The sequence below is a fragment of the Ananas comosus genome, linkage group 9, assembly GCF_001540865.1.
Source record: "Ananas comosus cultivar F153 linkage group 9, ASM154086v1, whole genome shotgun sequence".
Classification (NCBI taxonomy): Eukaryota; Viridiplantae; Streptophyta; class Magnoliopsida; order Poales; family Bromeliaceae; genus Ananas; species Ananas comosus.
In genome coordinates this window covers 4,212,340-4,231,740 of record NC_033629.1, presented here as the reverse complement: position 1 = coordinate 4,231,740, position 19,401 = coordinate 4,212,340, and the positions used below count along the sequence as shown (strand labels likewise).

Below are 19,401 nucleotides of genomic sequence, written 5' to 3'. Positions count from 1 at the left end.
GTAAATTTTGGTTTCTAGCTATAAAATTTAAATTGTTTAAATCATATTTAATGGAGTTAATCGTTAATTCGGATGTTTTATTGCTAGGAACTATACGGAATAAATAGTTACTTATACTTCTAAAATATTAATTCTAGCTTTATATATGTTTAGAATTTTCAAAAAAATATGCATGAATATTAGTAGTAAAGTATTTATGGGTGAAAATGTAGAGAGATCCCTCTCAACTAGAGGCAATTTTTTAAATAGATTGCTCAATGAATTTCAAATATAGATTCTCAACTTTTGTTTATTTAGATTTAAAAAGAAAACCATCAAATGTTAGAAATGTCAATGAAAAAAGATTAACTCGGCAAAATCTAGCAATGGCATGTATATGGTTGAGGGGGCATCTTTCCATATTTTTAAATTATCTAGCATTTATATATCCACTCTTCATGGTGAAAATTCAAATTTTTGTGGAAGTCAATTAAAAAATAAGGCTCAAGCTTCTAACTCTTTGGTTATATATCTAGCGGCTGTTTGATTGCATGTAATTGCAACTGCCTTACAATTATAACTGCATTCAAATCTAAATTCTCTCTTTAGTTTCATATATTTAAATCCAAATTGCCGCAATTAAAACTGTGGCCAATTTGGGCGTAATTCCAACTGCTGCATTTGAGCAGCCGCAGTTCCAACTGCAGCAGTTGGAGAGAGTAATATTAAAGAAAAGTAAACTTACCTCCATAATAATCTTTCAAATGAAAAATAATTATTTTTCCTAAGTAGAGAGTACTCATATATAAAATGATAAAACTTTCTAAATGCACTTGTCAAGTTGCACACAACCAAACAAGGCATTTACAGTTGCTGCATTTTCTATTGTATCTAAACAAACAAGATGTGTGTAATTATAACTGTTGTATTTACAATTATATATATTTCGAACTACACTATATTTACAATTACATCTAATCAGACAAACCCTTTAATTAGTAATGATACATATAGGGCATCCCAATCAAATTTTTTTTAAAAAAAAAAAAGGAAAAGAAGAAATTTCATGCTTGCCATTTTAATTAAAATTTCTCTTTCCACAGGAATGCCCCTCTTTACTGCCCCAAAGGAAGCACAGAAATTTAATAAGAATGCATTTGTTGATTTAAGGTGATAAATTTGTAGGGGCACATATGTAAAAGCACTTTACAATTATCAAAGTTACACTGGGTACTTTAAAAAGAAAAAGATTTTCTTATGGTAACTCTGATGGCCCCTTTTAAAAGAAGGAAGTATCCACATCTTCTCCTCTTGCTTTTAATCTTTTAGACAGTGCTTGAAAATTACCTGATATTGGTCAAATTGGACACAGACATATATATTTGCTTTACAACCTACTTTGAATCTATAAATAGCTTTAGCAATGTAAACAAATTTGTGGCCAAATTGGTACATAGAATATTTGCTTTACCTATTTTTGAATTGCTTTGTAAAGTAAATTTGTCTTGTTCACGTATTCATGGAGTATTGTGTAGTGTTAACCGATCGAAAATTCGATTACGTAAATAGCATACGAATAGTCTTAACATCCCTACTAGCTTGCATACCAAAAATCAAATGAATCATGCAAAATATACATACGCTAACCGGAAAGATAACAAAGTAGTAGACAGAAACATATACAAATAATAAAACAGCTTTGGACTGGTTTTAATATTAATCCAAAAGATTTGGGCGACGTTCGGACAAGAGATTTGGGCGAGGATGCAGTGATTTTGGTCTGGGACAGGTGGAAAAATAGGATGGGTTCGTCAAATTCAAGGCCCAGGCTAATCAGTTTAATAGCATGCTGGTGGGTCATTTGGAAGGTCAGGAATGGCACGATCTTCAGAATGACCAAACCAAACCCTTTAATAGGAATTTACAAGATTAATCAACTAATGAACCTGTGAGAGCAACTCCTTTCAGCAGATAGACACAACGGCACTGGGTAACCTTACATAAAAAAATAATCCAAAAGAGTGATCTAATAGGAAATGACTCAGAAAATAATAAGCGGGTGCTTCTTATTAGCCCATGAATTTCTTGAATATGAAGGAGATATTCTTTAAAATTTATTAGTTCATGCCTGTTTGATCCTACCCAATTATTTGAATCGAGTTGTTTGATTATCGCCAAAAATGTAAAAGTTTTATAGCTTGAGAAACCCTACTACTCTTGCTGAAATCCTTGCAACAGCCTCTTGTTTTTATTCCTGAATTATGGTTATAAAAAAATAATGGCAACACAGTGTTTTACTAAAAACGAAACAATTAAAGAAAAATACATGACCAAACAGAAAACTATAATCTAAAATTTACTCTATCTGAGAAACTGCAACAGAACATTTGGTTAGCAAAAACTCTGAAGCTTCTGCAGTGATAAGAAGCCAGTATAACCATCTATAGTACCCAAAACCATTATGTTCGCAAAACTTCTATGTCTCTCTTAGTAAAAAGATGAAATAGAGGGTATATGAAAATTTTGTTAGTAGTTCTCTTGAGAAATCTACTGAATTCATACTTCCATTGCACTAGCCAGGCCAAAAAGGCACTTAAAAACTAGATACTTGAGTTTCTCAACATGAAAATTAATGGCAAAAATGTGTTCAATTAAATTCATAATTTAGCGACATTTACTCCGCAACATTTATTTAAATAACGCTAATTAATATACTTAACAATTTTACTTGATAAGTGCCGCTAGATTTAATAATTTAGCAGCAATTTACTAATTAATATTGCAAAATAGGATAAATTAGCGGTATAAATTAGTAAATGCCGCTGAAATTTTCAGCATTTTATAAAAATGACACTAAATATAATAAAGTAGCAGCACTTATTACTAAATGCCACCATATTTGTTCCGCAACATTTATTTAAATCATGCTAATTAATATATTTAACAATATTACTAGATAATTGTCGCTAAATTTAATTATTTAGCAGGAATTTACTATTAATGTTGCAGAATAGAATAAATTAGCGACGTAAATTAGTGAATGCCGCTAAATATAATAAACTAGCAGCACTTGTTACTAAATATCATTACTAATCAATATATAATTATTAATATATCCATTTTTACTTAGAATTAAAAATTTTAAAATTAAAGTTTAAAACTCGAGACTTATAATTTTAAAAATTAAACTTATAACTTAAAATTTAAAATTTTAAAATTTATATTTTAAATTTTAAACTCTAAAATTTTTAATTTTTAATTTTTAACTTTTAAATTTTTAAATTTATTTTAAATTTAAAATTTCAAATTTAAAACTATAAATTTTGAAACTTAAAATTTGATATTTAAAAATTAAAAATTTAAATTTAGTATCTAAATTTTAAATTTTAAAATTTTAAAATTGAAGACTTAAAATTTAAAAAACTAAAATATATATAACTGATAGTAGTTAGCGCAAGTAGCAAATGGCTTGGTGGTTGGTAGCTGAGGTCTCAAGTTCAAATCCTAATTGATTCACATTTCAGCTAAATTTATTTCTAAAAGAAGTTAAAATAAAATTAAAATTTTAAAATTTCAGTTCGTAAAATCAGATATTTATATTAGCGGCATTATATTTATGTGCAACTAATAAATAACTTAAAATTAGCATTTAATCCCTTTTAGTGGCATGCTCCTAATGACACTAATTAATTTATATTGGCGGTATTTATTATAAATGTTGCTAATACTTTACATTGGTATAGACAGCATTTGGTGTCATATGCTGCTAAACTTTTTAGTAGCATTTATTAATCAATTAGCAGCATAGATTTTTTTTTTTTTTTTTTTTTTTTTTGCCTTTTCTCTTTTTCTTTTGTGATAGACTTTCTCTCATAACCCTAGTCTCCCTGCTTAAGGGGATGATCATGAGATTGTATTAAAGATAGTCCAAAGGCACCCAACAAAGAAAGCAAGAAAAGTCATTCCACTTCTCTCACTTTTAAGTGAAATGTCACATTCCTTATTATAGGTGATAATTTTTAGGACTTGTAATGTATACCAAACTCATGACCACAAAATAAGTTCTTCTTTTATTACACTGACCTTTTCTTTTTCCTTTTTTTTCCTTTTTTTTTTTTTTTTTTTTTTTTTTTTTACAATGACATTAAGAAAGTTCCTTGCTACAGTTAACTTTCTCACCTCCCAATAGTCCCAAGAAAGAGTCAAAAATTGAATGAAGACAATGCAGCTAGCTATGCGAATTGAGGGCCTGTTTGGCTTCGAGGAAAATGACCTTTGATAAGATTTGTTCAAGGAAACAGGTTTGAGCACTACTACTTGTACATTCAAACATAGATGTAGAACTTCTGTACCCTATTCATCCAAAGATCAATTTTATCTTATTAGTCTTATTACAATCTTTTTTCTTAACATTAAAAACCTAAAAAGCTGTTTCAACTCTTGAAATGATGGAGTGTAAGATATACACCCCACTTTAACATTTCTCAATAGGATTTATTTTTTTGTTATTATTCATTTAATAATTTTTATCTACTACTGCATTAATTGGAATTTCTGCTTTTGGTTCCCAAGAGCTCAATGTAAGCTTTTTTTTTTAATAGCTTTTATCTATAGTAGAAGTAGAAGCATCAATTGGAATTTCTGCTTTAATTTGAATCAAAGAACTCAATTTAACTTTTCCATGCATACATGAAAGCAAAGAAATAAATTAAAATTTTGGGGCATCTAATATTGAAGCTTTAGTGCCTCATTCATAATAAATTTTCAAAGGTTTTTTGTGTTACCATGAGTCACATGAGTGAATCTTTAGTTGAGCAACAATTTCCTAATTGCCATAGCATTTATAATGAGAATTTATTAATGCTTTTGTGTTATCATGAGGAATTGAACAACAATATCTGGTTGGAGTAATAATGTATGCAGGGCTAAAATACATAGCAGAATATCAACTACAAAACAAGTAGGACAGCAATTCATCTGTTGGCCCAAACCATACAAAATTTTGTAATGGACTTCTTTTTGCCTGCAAAGAAAAATATAAAAGTTTTTTTTTTTTTGGAGAATTGTATTCTTCTGAGGAATATATATATATATAAGTATATATATATTATATACTATATATATATATATGAGTTGAGGGTATTATGGCTATCGTAAGCCACGGAGCTTCCGTAGCTTCCAGCTGTTTTCGATGTTGCGGATCTTTCAATCGTCGATCGGACCTCCGTTAAACTTGATTAGAGTATTTGGGAGTACTAGAAATAAATATTTTATTATTTTTCGATTCTATATGCCTAGTGATCTGAATGCGCTTCAGAAATCAAATTTGAAGAAATTAGATTCTTCTACCCGTTTAAACTTCCAAACTCGTCATAGTAGCATTAAATTGACAATGTGTTGAAATGGTTTATTCATAAAGTAAATTATGTCGAAAAATATAAAAATTTTATTTCTGAAACTTTAATATCCTAGATTAGTTTTAATGGTGTGGATCCGTTGATGTAGTGAACTATAATCAAAGAACGAGACTGATAGTACGGAGTCTCCACGTACTATAAATTATGTATAGGGACTATAGCGTAGGGCTATATGCTATTTGAGTATTTGGCACCCTTCGCTACTCATAGTTGTTTTCGCATGATGAGCTTCCGAATCGACGATCCACTCCGTTAAATGATCTAGAGTATTTTGACGTGTCTAGAAATAAAATTTTGTAATTTTCGGAGATATAAAATCATTCAAGCGTGCATTAAAATGAGCGGTCAATCGACGATGTTTTAAAAATGGATGATCGGATCTTCAAGTTTCAAGATCGGAGTATTGATCTTTATCTATGTATGATAGAATTTTCTATCAAATTCAACTTATTCTGCATTCTTTTGCACGTTAAACTAGCAAGTATTCCATCGGCCGTTAAAATTATCATTTTGTGCAGCTTTGATCGTAAGGCTAATATGTCGAAATTATGAAATTTGATTTTGATTTTCAAATTGCTCTGTTAACGTTTAACGGTGTGGATCGTCGTTCGAAAGCTCTATCATCTGAAAAACTTTGAGTACGAGGGCGGATCGTATTCATATAGTATAGTAGCGGGACTCTCTATATGTAGTATTATTATATAGTAGGAGGGGGGGGGGGGAGAGAGAGAGACGAGAGAGAGAGAAAGTCCAGCTTATGGTGCTTTGTAAAAGCACAAAGCACTTGGTGCCTTGTAGTTTTTTACCGTAAAGCTATCGTCGGGAGTCATTTTCCCATTAGATTTATTTAATATTCAACCAACACCATCAACCCTAGGGGGGGCCCATCATCCTAACCGCATATAATTTAATTTTTATTGTTATAAAAATGATTAAAATAATGGTAATGAAATCAAGCTCATGCAATCGGAAATACGGACTAGCCAGGGGAGGAAACCCCCTCCCTTAGGTCACCATTTAGTCCGAAAAATAGCACATTCTCGACACGTAAAAAAAAATTTATATCAAACAACTGCGCCACCAGCACGGACGGGCGGCTTCGATACCGAGCCATCCATGGGGTGCTCGTATCGGGCGTACCATGTATCTTAATACAATGGCTAAATCTATTAAGCACAGAATTGGTACTTTTAAAAGATTGGAGCTCCAATGGATATACTATAATTATTACATACATATATTATATATATACATAACATATATATATATATTATATATATAATAGATACTATAGTAAGTATATTATCATTGCTTCTATGCTCTTTGAAGTTTCTCTACAATTTTTCTCGCCATTCGACCCTAATCCCCATCAAATTTGATGGGGTGGTAGTTAAAAACTTTGGAACAAGGGCTACTGTTGCCCTCCTAATAGCACAGTAGCCCCTACTCTATATATGTATAGAGAGGAGAAGAGACAGAGAGAGTTTTGCTAGGAATACTATCAGTAGTAAACGGCTCGGTTTCCTATCCGATTGGTGTTTTCAATGATAGAGCTTCAAATTGTATTGATCCAGGCACCGTTACAAATATGATCTAAACTTATTTAAACTATCTTGTAGTAATCAATTCACACATTTCTTAATTGTTCTCTGTCATCAAAGAACAAAAAAATAAGAATGGCCTGGAAATGAATATCTTCAAAAAGTGATGCATACATGTATATTTGACGATCTGAGTCTAGATCTTATTTTAAATAGTTTAGAAGAATTTTTTAACAAAAATTTAGTTAATTTGAACTCTTGCTATAGCATGTTAAACGAGCAACGCCCGTATACGGTCATTTAAAATTATAGATTTTGTAAAGCCCTGTTGCATGCAATTAGTTTTAATGCCTAAAATCATGAAATTTGCATTTCTAGTAATTTAACATGCGTCTAGATCATGTCAATGGTGCGCGATTGTCGATTTGGAAGCTTCTATCATCAAAAACAAACATTGCCGTGCGTAGTAAACGAGCAGTTTATTTACTACCGATAGCTAGCCGCAATCATAACTCTATATATTTATATATATCATAATATATATATTATATATATATATATATATATATAGGAACTTCTTACATGTTATTTACTGGAAATGATAACAAATAAAAAGCTCAAAACAGTCATAAATAAATCATCAGGGCATATGAAAGTTCGTTCGAATGTTTTCTTGTATCAGGTTTTTCAAGTAACATGGTATTTCAGCAGTTTACTGTAAATTCCCTCTACATCTTTCTCACCGACTCTGAAATCAGGGACCCAACTAACCATCTTATCTGGCGACTGAAAATTCCTCTCAAAATCAAAACCTTCATTTGGTTACTGCTTCAGAAAAAACTACTCACCACTGACAGATTGCTAACCTACGGGTTGAGGGTGGATCAACACTATGTCTTCTCCGCGTTCAACACGAAAAATTGCGACCACCTATTCTCCAACTGCATCTTCACTCGTTACCTTCTACTTACCACAGAGGGGCAGGTTGACCGAAGCTCTAGGGGACGTCCGAGAACTATGGACCCTAACTGGCAGCACCACCGACGCTACTCTGAGATCAGAATGCTTAAGCCGCCTAGCTGGAATCTCGCGGATCGTGTGGACGGAAAGAAATAACTCCATCTTCCATGCAAAGTCCCACAACATTCTTCATTCTTCCGAAAGCCTGAGACTTTTGTTGGCCGAATGGTCCGCGCATCTCTGACCACATGCATACCATCTATCGTACTACTTTTTTTATTTTCCTTTTATTTTATTGTTCCTGTTTTTTCTTTCTCCTCTACTGTTGCCTTTCACCTCTCCGGAAGCCTTAGCTGCTTTCACCCTGTAACGCTTAATTCACTTCCACTTAATAAATGAAGCAGGTAGCTTGCTACCTTTTCTCAAAAAAAAAAAAAAAAAACAACATGGTATTAGAGCTCATTGTAGCTCACCGATGTGCATCTCTGCATCTCATGATTCTCATACGAAGCAAAAAAATTACGATCTACAACTATTCATAAACGTTTCTCTCAAAAATTGACCCACCAGAAAACTCGCTGGCTTGCGCCGTCACACAAAATCAACCCTGCCAATTATTTTCCTGCTTATATTTTCATACAAATTCAGCCTCACTACAATTATATCTGCCTTATTTAAGCAATGTAAAAATTAGAATCACAACAAAGATAAGCACTACCAGGAGCAGATCTCTCCTAAAACATATTCAATTCAAGGGGACTGCAACTCAAATGCAAAAATAAGAAGTGAATGTCTTTATAAAATTAAATACAGATTTGGCATAAATTGGAAAGCAGATTTGAGACTGATCAATTTTCCTTTTTGGGATAAACACTAGTATGTCCTTTAAAAGCATACAAATAGCTGATATCTATTTAAATTTTAAAATAATCTGTGTCCTTTCAAATTCTCAGTACCTTGCAAAAGTCTCCCTCCGCTAATGTTTCTTCATTTATCAGTTAAAATTCTTCCATCCTTTCTCTATTTTATTCTTTTTGTCTCATTTCTATATCACATTATCACATTAGCATCGTAACCTTAACCTGCAAGTATACTGACGCTATAACCCTTATCCAAGAATATTGAGAATTTACTAGAGAAAAGATACCCACCGGATTAAGATTGTTGTAGAATTACATCTCAAAGTGGAACTCTTTTTTCTTTTAATGGTGTGATTCTTGGTGGTCATGAAAAATAATAATAATAATAATAATAACGGAAGAGTCACGAAAAGTTAATGAAGGGATTTTTTTAAGATATTAGGAGTTAAAAGAATACATAAATTATTTAACGAAGGGATTCTTTTTTCTCCTCGTCCGAAATCTATTTACCGTCTCTCAATTACTACCTTATTAGGAACGGATCGGGACCGAAGCTCCACCAACCATAAATCAGAAACACATTTGTGTCATTACCCGGATAAGAAGAATAACCTTCAGTAGTACTCTTCACATGAAGAGTTAGAGAGAAGGGCGGGAATTAGCAAATTGGAGCAGATACCTTTCTAATCTTATTTAGCCATATTTAAGATCACAGACGGATTCTGCAGTTTTAAGAGCCTAAGTGCAACCGACCGTCCCTAACACAGATCGCAAAAAGGTGAATAATTGATGCCCAAAGTTTCAAATTCAAAACCTAGTTGCTTCGTATTTTCAGCTAAATTCATTTCTAAAAAATAAAAAATGAGACAGCATGGTAACATCCTCTCAGAAAGCGTAAAAACAAAGGTGCATAATTTAAAATAAAAATAAAAAGAAAAACCATAACACCAGCTTATGCAAAAGTGGAACAAGCATGAGAATAATACCCTTTCCTCCTAAGTACAGTTCAACTTGGTTTTCACCTATTCATAACACCAAAACACTATGCATTATCAAAATCGCCATCATACGGCTCCCGTACAGAGGACACAGAAAGGATGATAAGAAAGTGATGACCGAAACCCTGCGTCTTGCTTCGTCATAGACAACGGGAGAACTTGCTATTTTTCCATGGTAACACAGAACTCCTTATTAGCAAGAGCGACGCATTGCAGCTATCCCGTCATTTTGAATGGAAAAGTTATAGCGATCCCAGAATATTACAAATCGGTGAAACAAACGCCTCGAATATCTCACGCAGAGCACAAAGATAGCTTTCTATTCATACAGCAACAAAGAATTGCATCCACACTATACATAACAGTACGAGCGAATACCGACCATAAAGAACGTAATTGCTAACAAGAAAAAGAAAATGAAAACGAAAAAAAAAAGAACAAAAACATTTGAGAAAACGAATACTAGACTGACAAAGAAGAATACTAGGTCACAAAGTAGCAATAGAGTTCCTATGCAGTAACCAAACACCACTATATTCAGACAAGCAGCAGTTGTATATAGGGTAAGAGCTATATCTTTGGGTGGTTGAAGACCGATTAATTACTTGCATTTGAAGCCATGGCACACAGACAGGATTATGATAAGGATGAGAGCGATTATGATGCCAAGGACAATTAGCTTGATCTTCATGTTCTGAAGCCACATCTTCCTCCGCACCCTCGTTCCTTGCTGTCGGAAATCGTTGGCCTGCGAAGTGCAAAGGGTAGGAAAGAAGTTTCACTACCAAGCTCCTAAAGAAAGGGGGTTACGGTGCATAGAACTCGTTTCGAAAGACATTCCCGTTGAATGTCATTGCTGCAATGCTTCAACACCCCCCAAAATGTCCTGTAAAGTACATTGGAGATACCACGAATGACAGTGGAAACCTCCTAAGAAGCATTCCACCAGATACACTTCCGGTGGAAGTTCCACCACCATTCTTTTGCATCAAAGAGCGGAACTCCAAAGCTTTAGGGTTTTGCGGGGTGTTCTATAAGCATCAGAGCAGGTAGTTTATGGAGTGCATTGACAACATAGGCCTTTATATGTTATGCATAAGTGCTGTTCAAGAGTAGTTTGTTGAAAGAAGAACCAACAGCTTTATGGGCCACAAATCATCTCAACAGCTTCCTGCTACAGTCAGAAGCATCAATCGGTTCTGTTTTTTTGAGGGTCAGAAGTTAAATTTCACTTCCCACCAGAAGAAAAGGCTTTAAAAGTTTAGTTTGCCAAACATCCAAGTATTGCTTCTCCGAGTAGAGAAGCTACTCAATAAGGAAGGGGATCTCAACAACAACATAAGAAGAATAAAATGAAAGGCATAACAGACCTGGAAGCGAAGATTTTCTGTCTTGTCAACAAGACGGTCGACATTCTCCCCGCGTTCTATAACCTAGTGTCAAGAGAGATTTTTCATGAAGGCTCGGAAGCATTTAAAAAATAACAATAACAAAAAACCAACAATCCCAATTGAATAATAGGTAGCATTTATTATTGAAATGGCAACAGCAGTACCTTCTCAATATTTTCCATCATGACTCCTTTGACTTCTGAAACCTGAGCTTTCACCTTCGCCAGCTTGCTAATCTCCTCAGGGTGCTCCACACAATAGTGCATGTGCTCTTTAAGTTTCGACCTGCAAAGTTGCAGCCATAGTTTTGTTGCTGAATATTCTGAGAGATACAGCATCATTTATTCTTCTTAAATTGGTTCAGGAATAAAAAGGGTACCCAAACTCTCGGTTTAGGCTGCTGGCTGCAGCTGTTGCAGCTTTGCCTCCACCATATCTTTGGATGAAATCCTCCTTGATCCTCTCCAAGAAGGCAATGGGCATTTGTCTGCCTACTGATTCAACTGCAACTACACAATATGCTGCAAATTTGATTCAATATTAGCTCCTCACGTGTAGATTGAATAGTTCTCACAAAAATAATGCTGAAAGTGAAAATAAAAAAGTAAATAAGCTGTTCACAAAATTTAACACGGCGAGGAAGAAATGGCCCATTTGCTCGAGTAGTTCAGGAGATAAATGCAGTAGAACCATCTTTAAGAGGACAGCAGTAAAAAGAATTCAACAAAATGGGTATTCAATGAACTTCTCAAGTCACTTAAGTAATCACTTGGCTATAAAAGGATGACATTACTTCAATAAGACTTAATAATAGATAATCCACAGCAATCCATGCTGATCATGCTAGTCAGCAGGGGCAACACATACTGTACCAATAAGCCTAAAATTTCCTTTTGACTCTCCTAGTTTTTGCCTCTCAGGCAAAAACTGATGAGGGGCAAACATTATCTGCTGAAAGGCGAGAAGTCTGTACACAAAATAAATGTACTGAGAGGCAAAAGTATGTGCACACATGCTTTCCACCTCTCAGGCGCACGCCAAAGATGCGCCTGTTTAATCACTGCTCTACCTAGTACAATCATAAATTACAAGGCATGACAACTATTTTGAAAATGTCCATTCGGATACTCACTTCCAACAGCATATTAACTAACCAGTTAAGTTTAAACTCCAAAAGGCAAAAAAGAATGAACTGATCCATAAATCCACAGTCAAGCTAACCAGACAAATAGAAAATAGTGATGTAACTTTTTTTGCTCATCAGAATGATGCTCAAAGGATAAATCTGGTCTTTGATTAATCACCTTTCAGGTTGCATAGTTTGCTCAACAAAATGCACTAACATAGGATCCCATTGAACCAATTGATTCGCATGCAAGCCCTTTGACATTGGAGTTTAAAATTTGTCCAGAGAGAATCCACCTAATATTGTTCACGAACCAGACCCTCTCCGTAGTTCATCTTGATAGAAAGTACTAGATTACATTCTGTACCCTCTCATAAACATAGTGTTTACATCTTCTACCAGAGATGCCAATGGGTACGAATACCCAAAACTTTTCCTAACCCCAAACCTGAATAGGGTGTGTTTATCCGATGCTAAACAGATATGGTTTCGAATACTGGTAAAAAAAAATGAAAACCTAACGGATTCGGGTTCAGATATGGATTTTGAATGTACCTGACCTGATTCCGAATAGGTTTTACATTATATAATACATATGAATGCCTGATATCATATTTGAATTTGCATTTCACAAATTTAGAATGCTTGATATTATATTTGAATTTGTACTTCACAAATTTAGACTTTAATATAATATATTTTGAAATATGGTAAAGAGAAATGATTGTTTCAGGTTCAGGTTTTCCGTTTCAGGTTTTGGGTTTTTGACCGGGTTCGATTCTGGATATGGATTTTCAAAACCCGTCAGGTTCGGGTTTGGGTTCAAGTTTCGATTTTGGTTGTTGGGTTTGGGTTCAGATTTTTGAAAACTCGCCCCGAATCTGACTTGTTGACATCCCTACCTACAATGATGACTCGCGAGCAAAAAATCCCTCAGAAGTAACACTTTGGAATATATTCAGAGGCTTTCGAGCTCACAACTTAGATGACAATACATTCTACAGTCAGTATTTCTCATCAGTAAAGTAATCAGGAAATATCATCACATGCGAAGTCCTCAGCCTTGAGTTTTTCACACGTAAAAATGTACAGCAATCCACTACAGACCATTTTGAAACCATTCCCACAACTATTTTTCTATTGATAAAGATCTCCTCAACTTCTCATTCTTTTGATTTACATTGCTTTTAACAATTGAATTACGGATTTTGTTAAATTTAGATACAATTCTATCAACTTTAACTACTATGAAAACATTTTTAGTGATGGAATTGCGGATTAAATTAATTGCTAATTATTAGCTAACATAACCATTAATGTAACAAATTTCCAATTCAACTTACGAAGATAGTTCAGAACAAAAGAATTAAAAATTAAGAAGTTATCATTCAAAAAAAATAGTTGAGGGACTTATTTCAAAATGGCCTATAATTGAGCGGGCAATTTCACCTTTTTTCACACTAAGGTAGCAACTCCTGGTGCTTCAAGCACAAGTCTACTTTAGTGTGTACCTGTACACCTAAAAGAAATCCCAGAAATCCAAGAACCAAAAAGTAGTAATTCACTGAAAGGTGAAACTGCAATTCCTCAAACACTAATCCGCATAGATATCTTTTCACGCATGACTGAAATAGTTCTATAATTAATTACCTATTTGTACAATCTAATTTTTTAAGCAATCCATCTAACTTTTCTGTAACAAGATCCTATTTGGTGAAAAAGTAGCAAATATTAGACTTCTTATTTTCCTAAATATAAAAAAAAAGGTAATTGGTTACACTACATCATGTTGTAGGCACATTCGAATCAACACTCCATTAATATAAACAAATCGCATGAAACCTATGAATCATCAAGAAACTACCAATCACTCCTTCACTTCTGTTGACGAAGAAAATGCAGGGTGACACGTGGCACACTCTAACACATCCGCCTCTTGATGCCCCTCTATGCATAAGCTAGGTCTGACCTTGTCTCAAGTGCGGATCGGAAAGGAAACAGTCTGATCAAGTCTGATCCTTGAGAGACGGTCTTAGGGTCTTCATATACCAGCCGAAGCCCAAAGCCTTTAGCCTCTCAGGTTTCAGTCGTTGATCCGGGCCAAAAGTGAGTTGGACAGAACTGCTAAGCAAAATTGGCTCTCAAAGTGGAATTATGCACGTGGCGGCAGAATGCAATATGGAATTGCGTCTACCGATAAAGACCGATGTGGTCCGGCAATGGTCGGAGTGGTTCAGGGTGGTTGATGCTAGGTGGAGCACTGGTTCGTGAGCGGATGTCGAAGACTTAGAATTTTCCCCGTCTACTCCTTTGCAATCACCCAAACTCCGAAAAAGATTATTGCAAAGGTTTTGTCAGAATCTTCTAGAAGCATCTACGAGTATTGAGACTACGAACACGGAAGCCGAGGAGTCAAGAGTCCCTTAGCGTTTCTAGAAGATGTAATAAATGTAGACTCTTGGGAGCTCGTAGCCACCCGTTTTGGCTTGTAGTTTTGCACCAATGGCACATTTCTAGTTGCTCTCTTGGGCGGGGAGTGACTTATATATAGTAGTGGCCTCCACCCCCTCAGGATAACTCAATTGTACTCATCCACTTTCAAGTAATAGAATACTACATTCCTCCAAACTCTCTCTCGAACTTAGTCATAGGAAAAATAGGTCCGGGCTAGCAAGCGAAAAGACAAGCTTGCTCACTTCGCGAAGGAAGGCGAACGCCACACGAGCTTGACAAGCGATTCTGCTGAAGTCCATGACAGTTCATATCAAAGCGAGTTTGGGAACTGGGAACCACGTTCCCGTCAGATGCTATCGTCGTAAACGTCGTCCCTGAGCCCAAGCATTCCAAGCGCAGCAAAAGCAAGGAGTCGCAGACCCTTGCAAGGGAGTCCGCTCCGCTCAAGGACTATGTGGGCTTGACGGAGAATGTGGTTGCGAGAGTGGAAAAGTGATATTCCATTCAATCCCAACACGTAGAGTGATGGACGACGGGCTGCATGCCATGCAGTACAGCATTGCGACTGCTATGGTGACCTTTCGCCAACAACGTGAGTAGGTTGGGAGTGACCTCACTCGCCATAAGTACACGACGAAACTGTCGAGGATGGGCACATTAAGACTTGTAAATGCAATTCGTGGGTAGTCAAGTAGTGGCAACCTCCACCGGAAGGAGCAGATGTTCATCGATGTGACCCTCAATAGGAGGGCCACCCGAGCAATGATCAACACTGGCACGACAAACAACTTCGTCGCAAAAGCGAAGGCCAAGCGGTTAAGCCTTCAGCTGGAGAAGGATGCGAATCGCATCAAGACTGCCAACTTTGAGGCGCAACCTATCAAAGGAGTTGAAAGGGCATGTAGATAGCTATCGTGAAGGGGCACAGCTAATCTCATTGTGGCGCCGCTCGATAACTTTGGAGTGATCCTAGGGATGGATTTCTTAGCATCAACGAAAGGGGTGCCATACCACACTTGTGGATGCTGAGCTTCATAGATGAGTCAACCCCATGTATGGTCCTGATATGTCGAGAGAGTATACAAAGGACCAAATTTTTCCTGACGTACAGCTTTGCGAGAAGGTGAGGTGCAAGAGGGTTGTCTACCATAAGGGCCTCAAGGAGGACTTGAACAAGAGCGAGGCTGTCAAGCCTCAAATATTGCTGGAGCGACTTCCATCTGATCAAGGTGTTGATGGCACAAGGGGATCACTACCCTAGGCCTAAAGGTGGAGCAATCTACTAACAGGCGTCAGCAGGGTGTGCGAGTAGGACGGATCCTTAAATGGACCCGTGGGAACCCCATGGCTCGAGAGCCTGTGTGTGCTTGTCACGGAGGACAAGTTCCCTCCACAGTTCGAACTCGACAACAAACTTCCATGCACTACGAAATGACTGGTGATCGGGCTCAATGGGGCAAGACACTGAGAGCCAATGCGAAAACTAAAGCAAACTACGGAAGTGGTGACTCGAGACTGCGTGAGCATAAAGGCACAACGGACCGCAAGCAAGGCTACGCAAACCGGGACTGGCACAGGCACGACAAGGACGTCTGCGCAATAGGTGGGAGAGATTGTTAAGAGTTTAGAATTTCCCCCCAGTCTACTCCTTTGCAATCACCCAAACTTCAAAAAGAGATTATTGCCAGAATCTTCTAGAAGCATCTATGGGTATCGAGACTAAGAAAGTGAAAGCCGAAGCCAAGTCAAGAGTCCCTTAGAATATCTAGAAGATATAATAAATGTAGGCTTTTGGGAGCTCATCGCCTCCTATTTTTTCTTGTAACTTTGCACCACTTGGCGCCTTTCTAGTTGCTCTCTTGGGCGGTGAGTGGGCTACATATACTTGTGGCCTCCACCCCCTCAATATAACTCAGTTGTACTCATCTACTCTCAAGTAATAAAATACCACATTCCTCCAAACTCTCTCTCTCTCTCGTACTTAGTCGTAGGATGAGTAGGTTCAGGCAAGCAAGCCGAGAGGCAGGCTTGCTCACTTCGCGAAGGAAGGTAAGCACCGCACAGGCTTGACAAGCGATTTTGCTTTAGTCCGTGACAGGAAGCTTCTAAGTTACGCCCACTTCTAAACTATGTTACAACTACTCCTAAGATAAAAATAAAAGATTCGTTGGTAATGATGATTCCAAATCCTTTCCCCTTGTAGCCCTTGCTTCTTTTTATATCCCTTCAGCAGTCATAACCGGAGAAAACTCCTGCGATGCATTATCTTCCCTTCACAAAACTGCTCTCGGACTTCTCACTCATTTCCGATTTCATGGGTGCACCCCTATCCAATTTTCAATTTTCAATTTTCAAATGAGTACGTAGGTCCGTGCTTCTCAGTGTTACTGAAGCAAAGGCCACTGAAACCTTCGGCCCTTGGCATTTCTGGCAACCTCTTTCACTGAGGCCCCCCTTCTATTGGTAATTCGGGTTTCGGCAACACCCACAACTCGTTTGCCGCTCAAACGCGTCTTGCCGTCACAAGATGCGTGTCAACAGCTTCCAATCCCTAAAATTAGAAACTTAAAAAAAACAAAACCTCCCCTCATCAAACCCTACTACATACAAAACACGTTACAACCGCAAAAGAACAACACAAGTTGCAGTCATATCGCCGACGATCCGATCAAGAAACGGATCAAACAACACGAAAAAAGCAAAAAAAGGAAGGCGGGGAGATCGAATCGGGAGCTTACTGTATCCGTCCTCGACAAGAAAGTTGAAGGTGTGGCCGTCGGTGGTGTGGGTGAACCTGTTGTTGCTCGCGGGGAGCTTCGTGAGGCACTGCAACGCGATCGTGGTGAAGTTGCCCTTGAACTCCGTGTACTCCGCGAGGATCACCGTCCCCCGCGCCACGAAGCTGTAGATCAGCGACGGTTGCGCCATCTCCTCTCCTCCTCTCCTCCTTCCTCCTCCTCCGAGGATCAAACCCTAACCCTAACCCTAACCCTAAGCCTAGATATCGCCGATGCGGAGAGGGGAAACGAAGGAATTCGCCCGCTGTTACTTTTTGTTTTGGTAGAAAAGGGTGGGCGAGATTAATTAGCACCGGCGAAAAGTATATATATAATATATATATTATAAGAAATGGTCTAATTTCGTAGTGTGGAAGGGGTTTAGATGTGAAAGGTTTTGGGGAGAAGGAAGGGTGAGGGGGAAGCTTCCTTTCTTGAAAGATAAATGATACTAGCGGCTGCTGCACGTATCACAGGCCGAAATGGCTTTTTCTTATTAAAATAACTAAAAAAAATTATTTTTAAAAATTTATATATTTTTTAAAAATTTTATATATTTAGTTCACTTCTGGCTTTGTTTGGAATTGTGAAAAAAATATATATTGAAAAAAATATCTTGTTTGTTCCATACGTTATATCGCATTCCGCAACCAACCATCCCTAGCGCAAGTGGTAAAGAACTTGATAGTTGATACCCGAGGTCCCATGTTCGAATCTTAGTTGATTCATATTTTCAGTTAAGTTTATTTTCCGCATATGACGGTGAATCGGTTACGATATATTTTTTACAGTTCCATCAGAGAACACAGAAATATATCCCTATATACTTTTACTCTAACTCTTTTTTATCTAATAGCGTCACATGGACCTCAAAGCCAGACTAAACCTAAGTTAGGATTCTATCACTATTCGGCTCATTTCTTATAGTTTATATCAAAATACTCTTTGAAATGATAAAGATATATTTAAAAGTTATTTTTTTTCTTATAAAATAAGCAAGATTAGTTTGGTCATTTTGTCATTTCTATTGATGTCGTAACCCTTTAAAAAAAATTTTGAATTTTAAAACGACAAAAAGTAAATTTTTGAAAATTGGCAGAAAAGTTAAAAAAAAATTATGAGTACTTATAAGAAAGTTTATGTATTTTAATTTTTTTGAGAAAAATATATAAAACTTATTTAAGCTATAAACCATATAGCTACCTAACCTTTCAAAATTTTAGTTTTATTAGCCAACTTTTCAATTTGTTTTATTTGAGTGAGTCGATGACACTTTAGCTCTAAAATTTAAGCTAATCACTTATTTTAATAAACTTATAGTTAGAGACTTGTATGAAATATATGAACTAAATCCGTAAAAACAGATGATGCATTAAATTTTTGAAGTCAAACTGTCATTGGCGGAATCAAATCAAACAGAGCGAAAAGTTAGATAGTAAAATCAAAATTTTGAAATGTTGAATAGCTAAATCCAATGGTCCATAGTTCAAATAAGCTTCATATAATTTTACCTAGCTTTACGTTGTTGCAATTGAGTTTCACTATCTAGTTTAGTTAGTTAAATGACACTGTGTCTCCCACTATCTAATTTAGTTAGTTAAATGACACTGTGTCTCCCATACGACATTGATGTGGTAGTTATAATCAATAAAATGGTAAATAGTAAGATGTCTGTAAGGACTGAGATTTTTGACAGTGCAACTAAACTCTCTGTTGATAAGGTTTATGTGTGTAATTTAATTACATAAGCACTCGTCAAGTTTCAGGAGAAACTGAGCTAAAATGGAGAAGATACGCGATTTTTAGTTTTCACTTAAGTGAATAGTAACTCCGGTTTTCCGGAGAAGCCACGGGGTAGAGTTGGCTTCTGGTGCGTATCAGACTCCGTTCATATCAGT

At 36.3% G+C, this 19,401-nt stretch overlaps 1 protein-coding gene across 1 annotated transcript; it reads right to left on the bottom strand.

Moving 5' to 3' along the window:
* On the bottom strand, window positions 10,240–17,938 carry LOC109715685 (vesicle-associated membrane protein 721-like). The gene is made up of 5 exons (XM_020240801.1): window positions 17,465–17,938; window positions 11,526–11,667; window positions 11,311–11,431; window positions 11,126–11,188; window positions 10,240–10,503 (listed from the first exon to the last, which is right to left on the bottom strand). Exons 1-5 carry the CDS (start codon window positions 17,652–17,654, stop codon window positions 10,357–10,359), a joined length of 663 nt encoding a protein of 220 aa, XP_020096390.1. The 5' UTR covers window positions 17,655–17,938; the 3' UTR covers window positions 10,240–10,356.

What these genes read in the sequence shown, in the direction of transcription:
- LOC109715685 (XM_020240801.1), bottom strand. Translation starts at nt 17,654, where the DNA reads ATGGCGCAACCGTCGCTGATCTACAGCTTCGTGGCGCGGGGGACGGTG. An exon ending in TGATGGAAAATATTGAGAAG is followed by an intron (nt 11,189 to 11,310) that starts GTACTGCTGTTG and finishes TCTTGACACTAG; the next exon opens with GTTATAGAACGCGGGGAGAA. An exon ending in CAGAAAATCTTCGCTTCCAG is followed by an intron (nt 10,504 to 11,125) that starts GTCTGTTATGCC and finishes TGCACTTCGCAG; the next exon opens with GCCAACGATTTCCGACAGCA.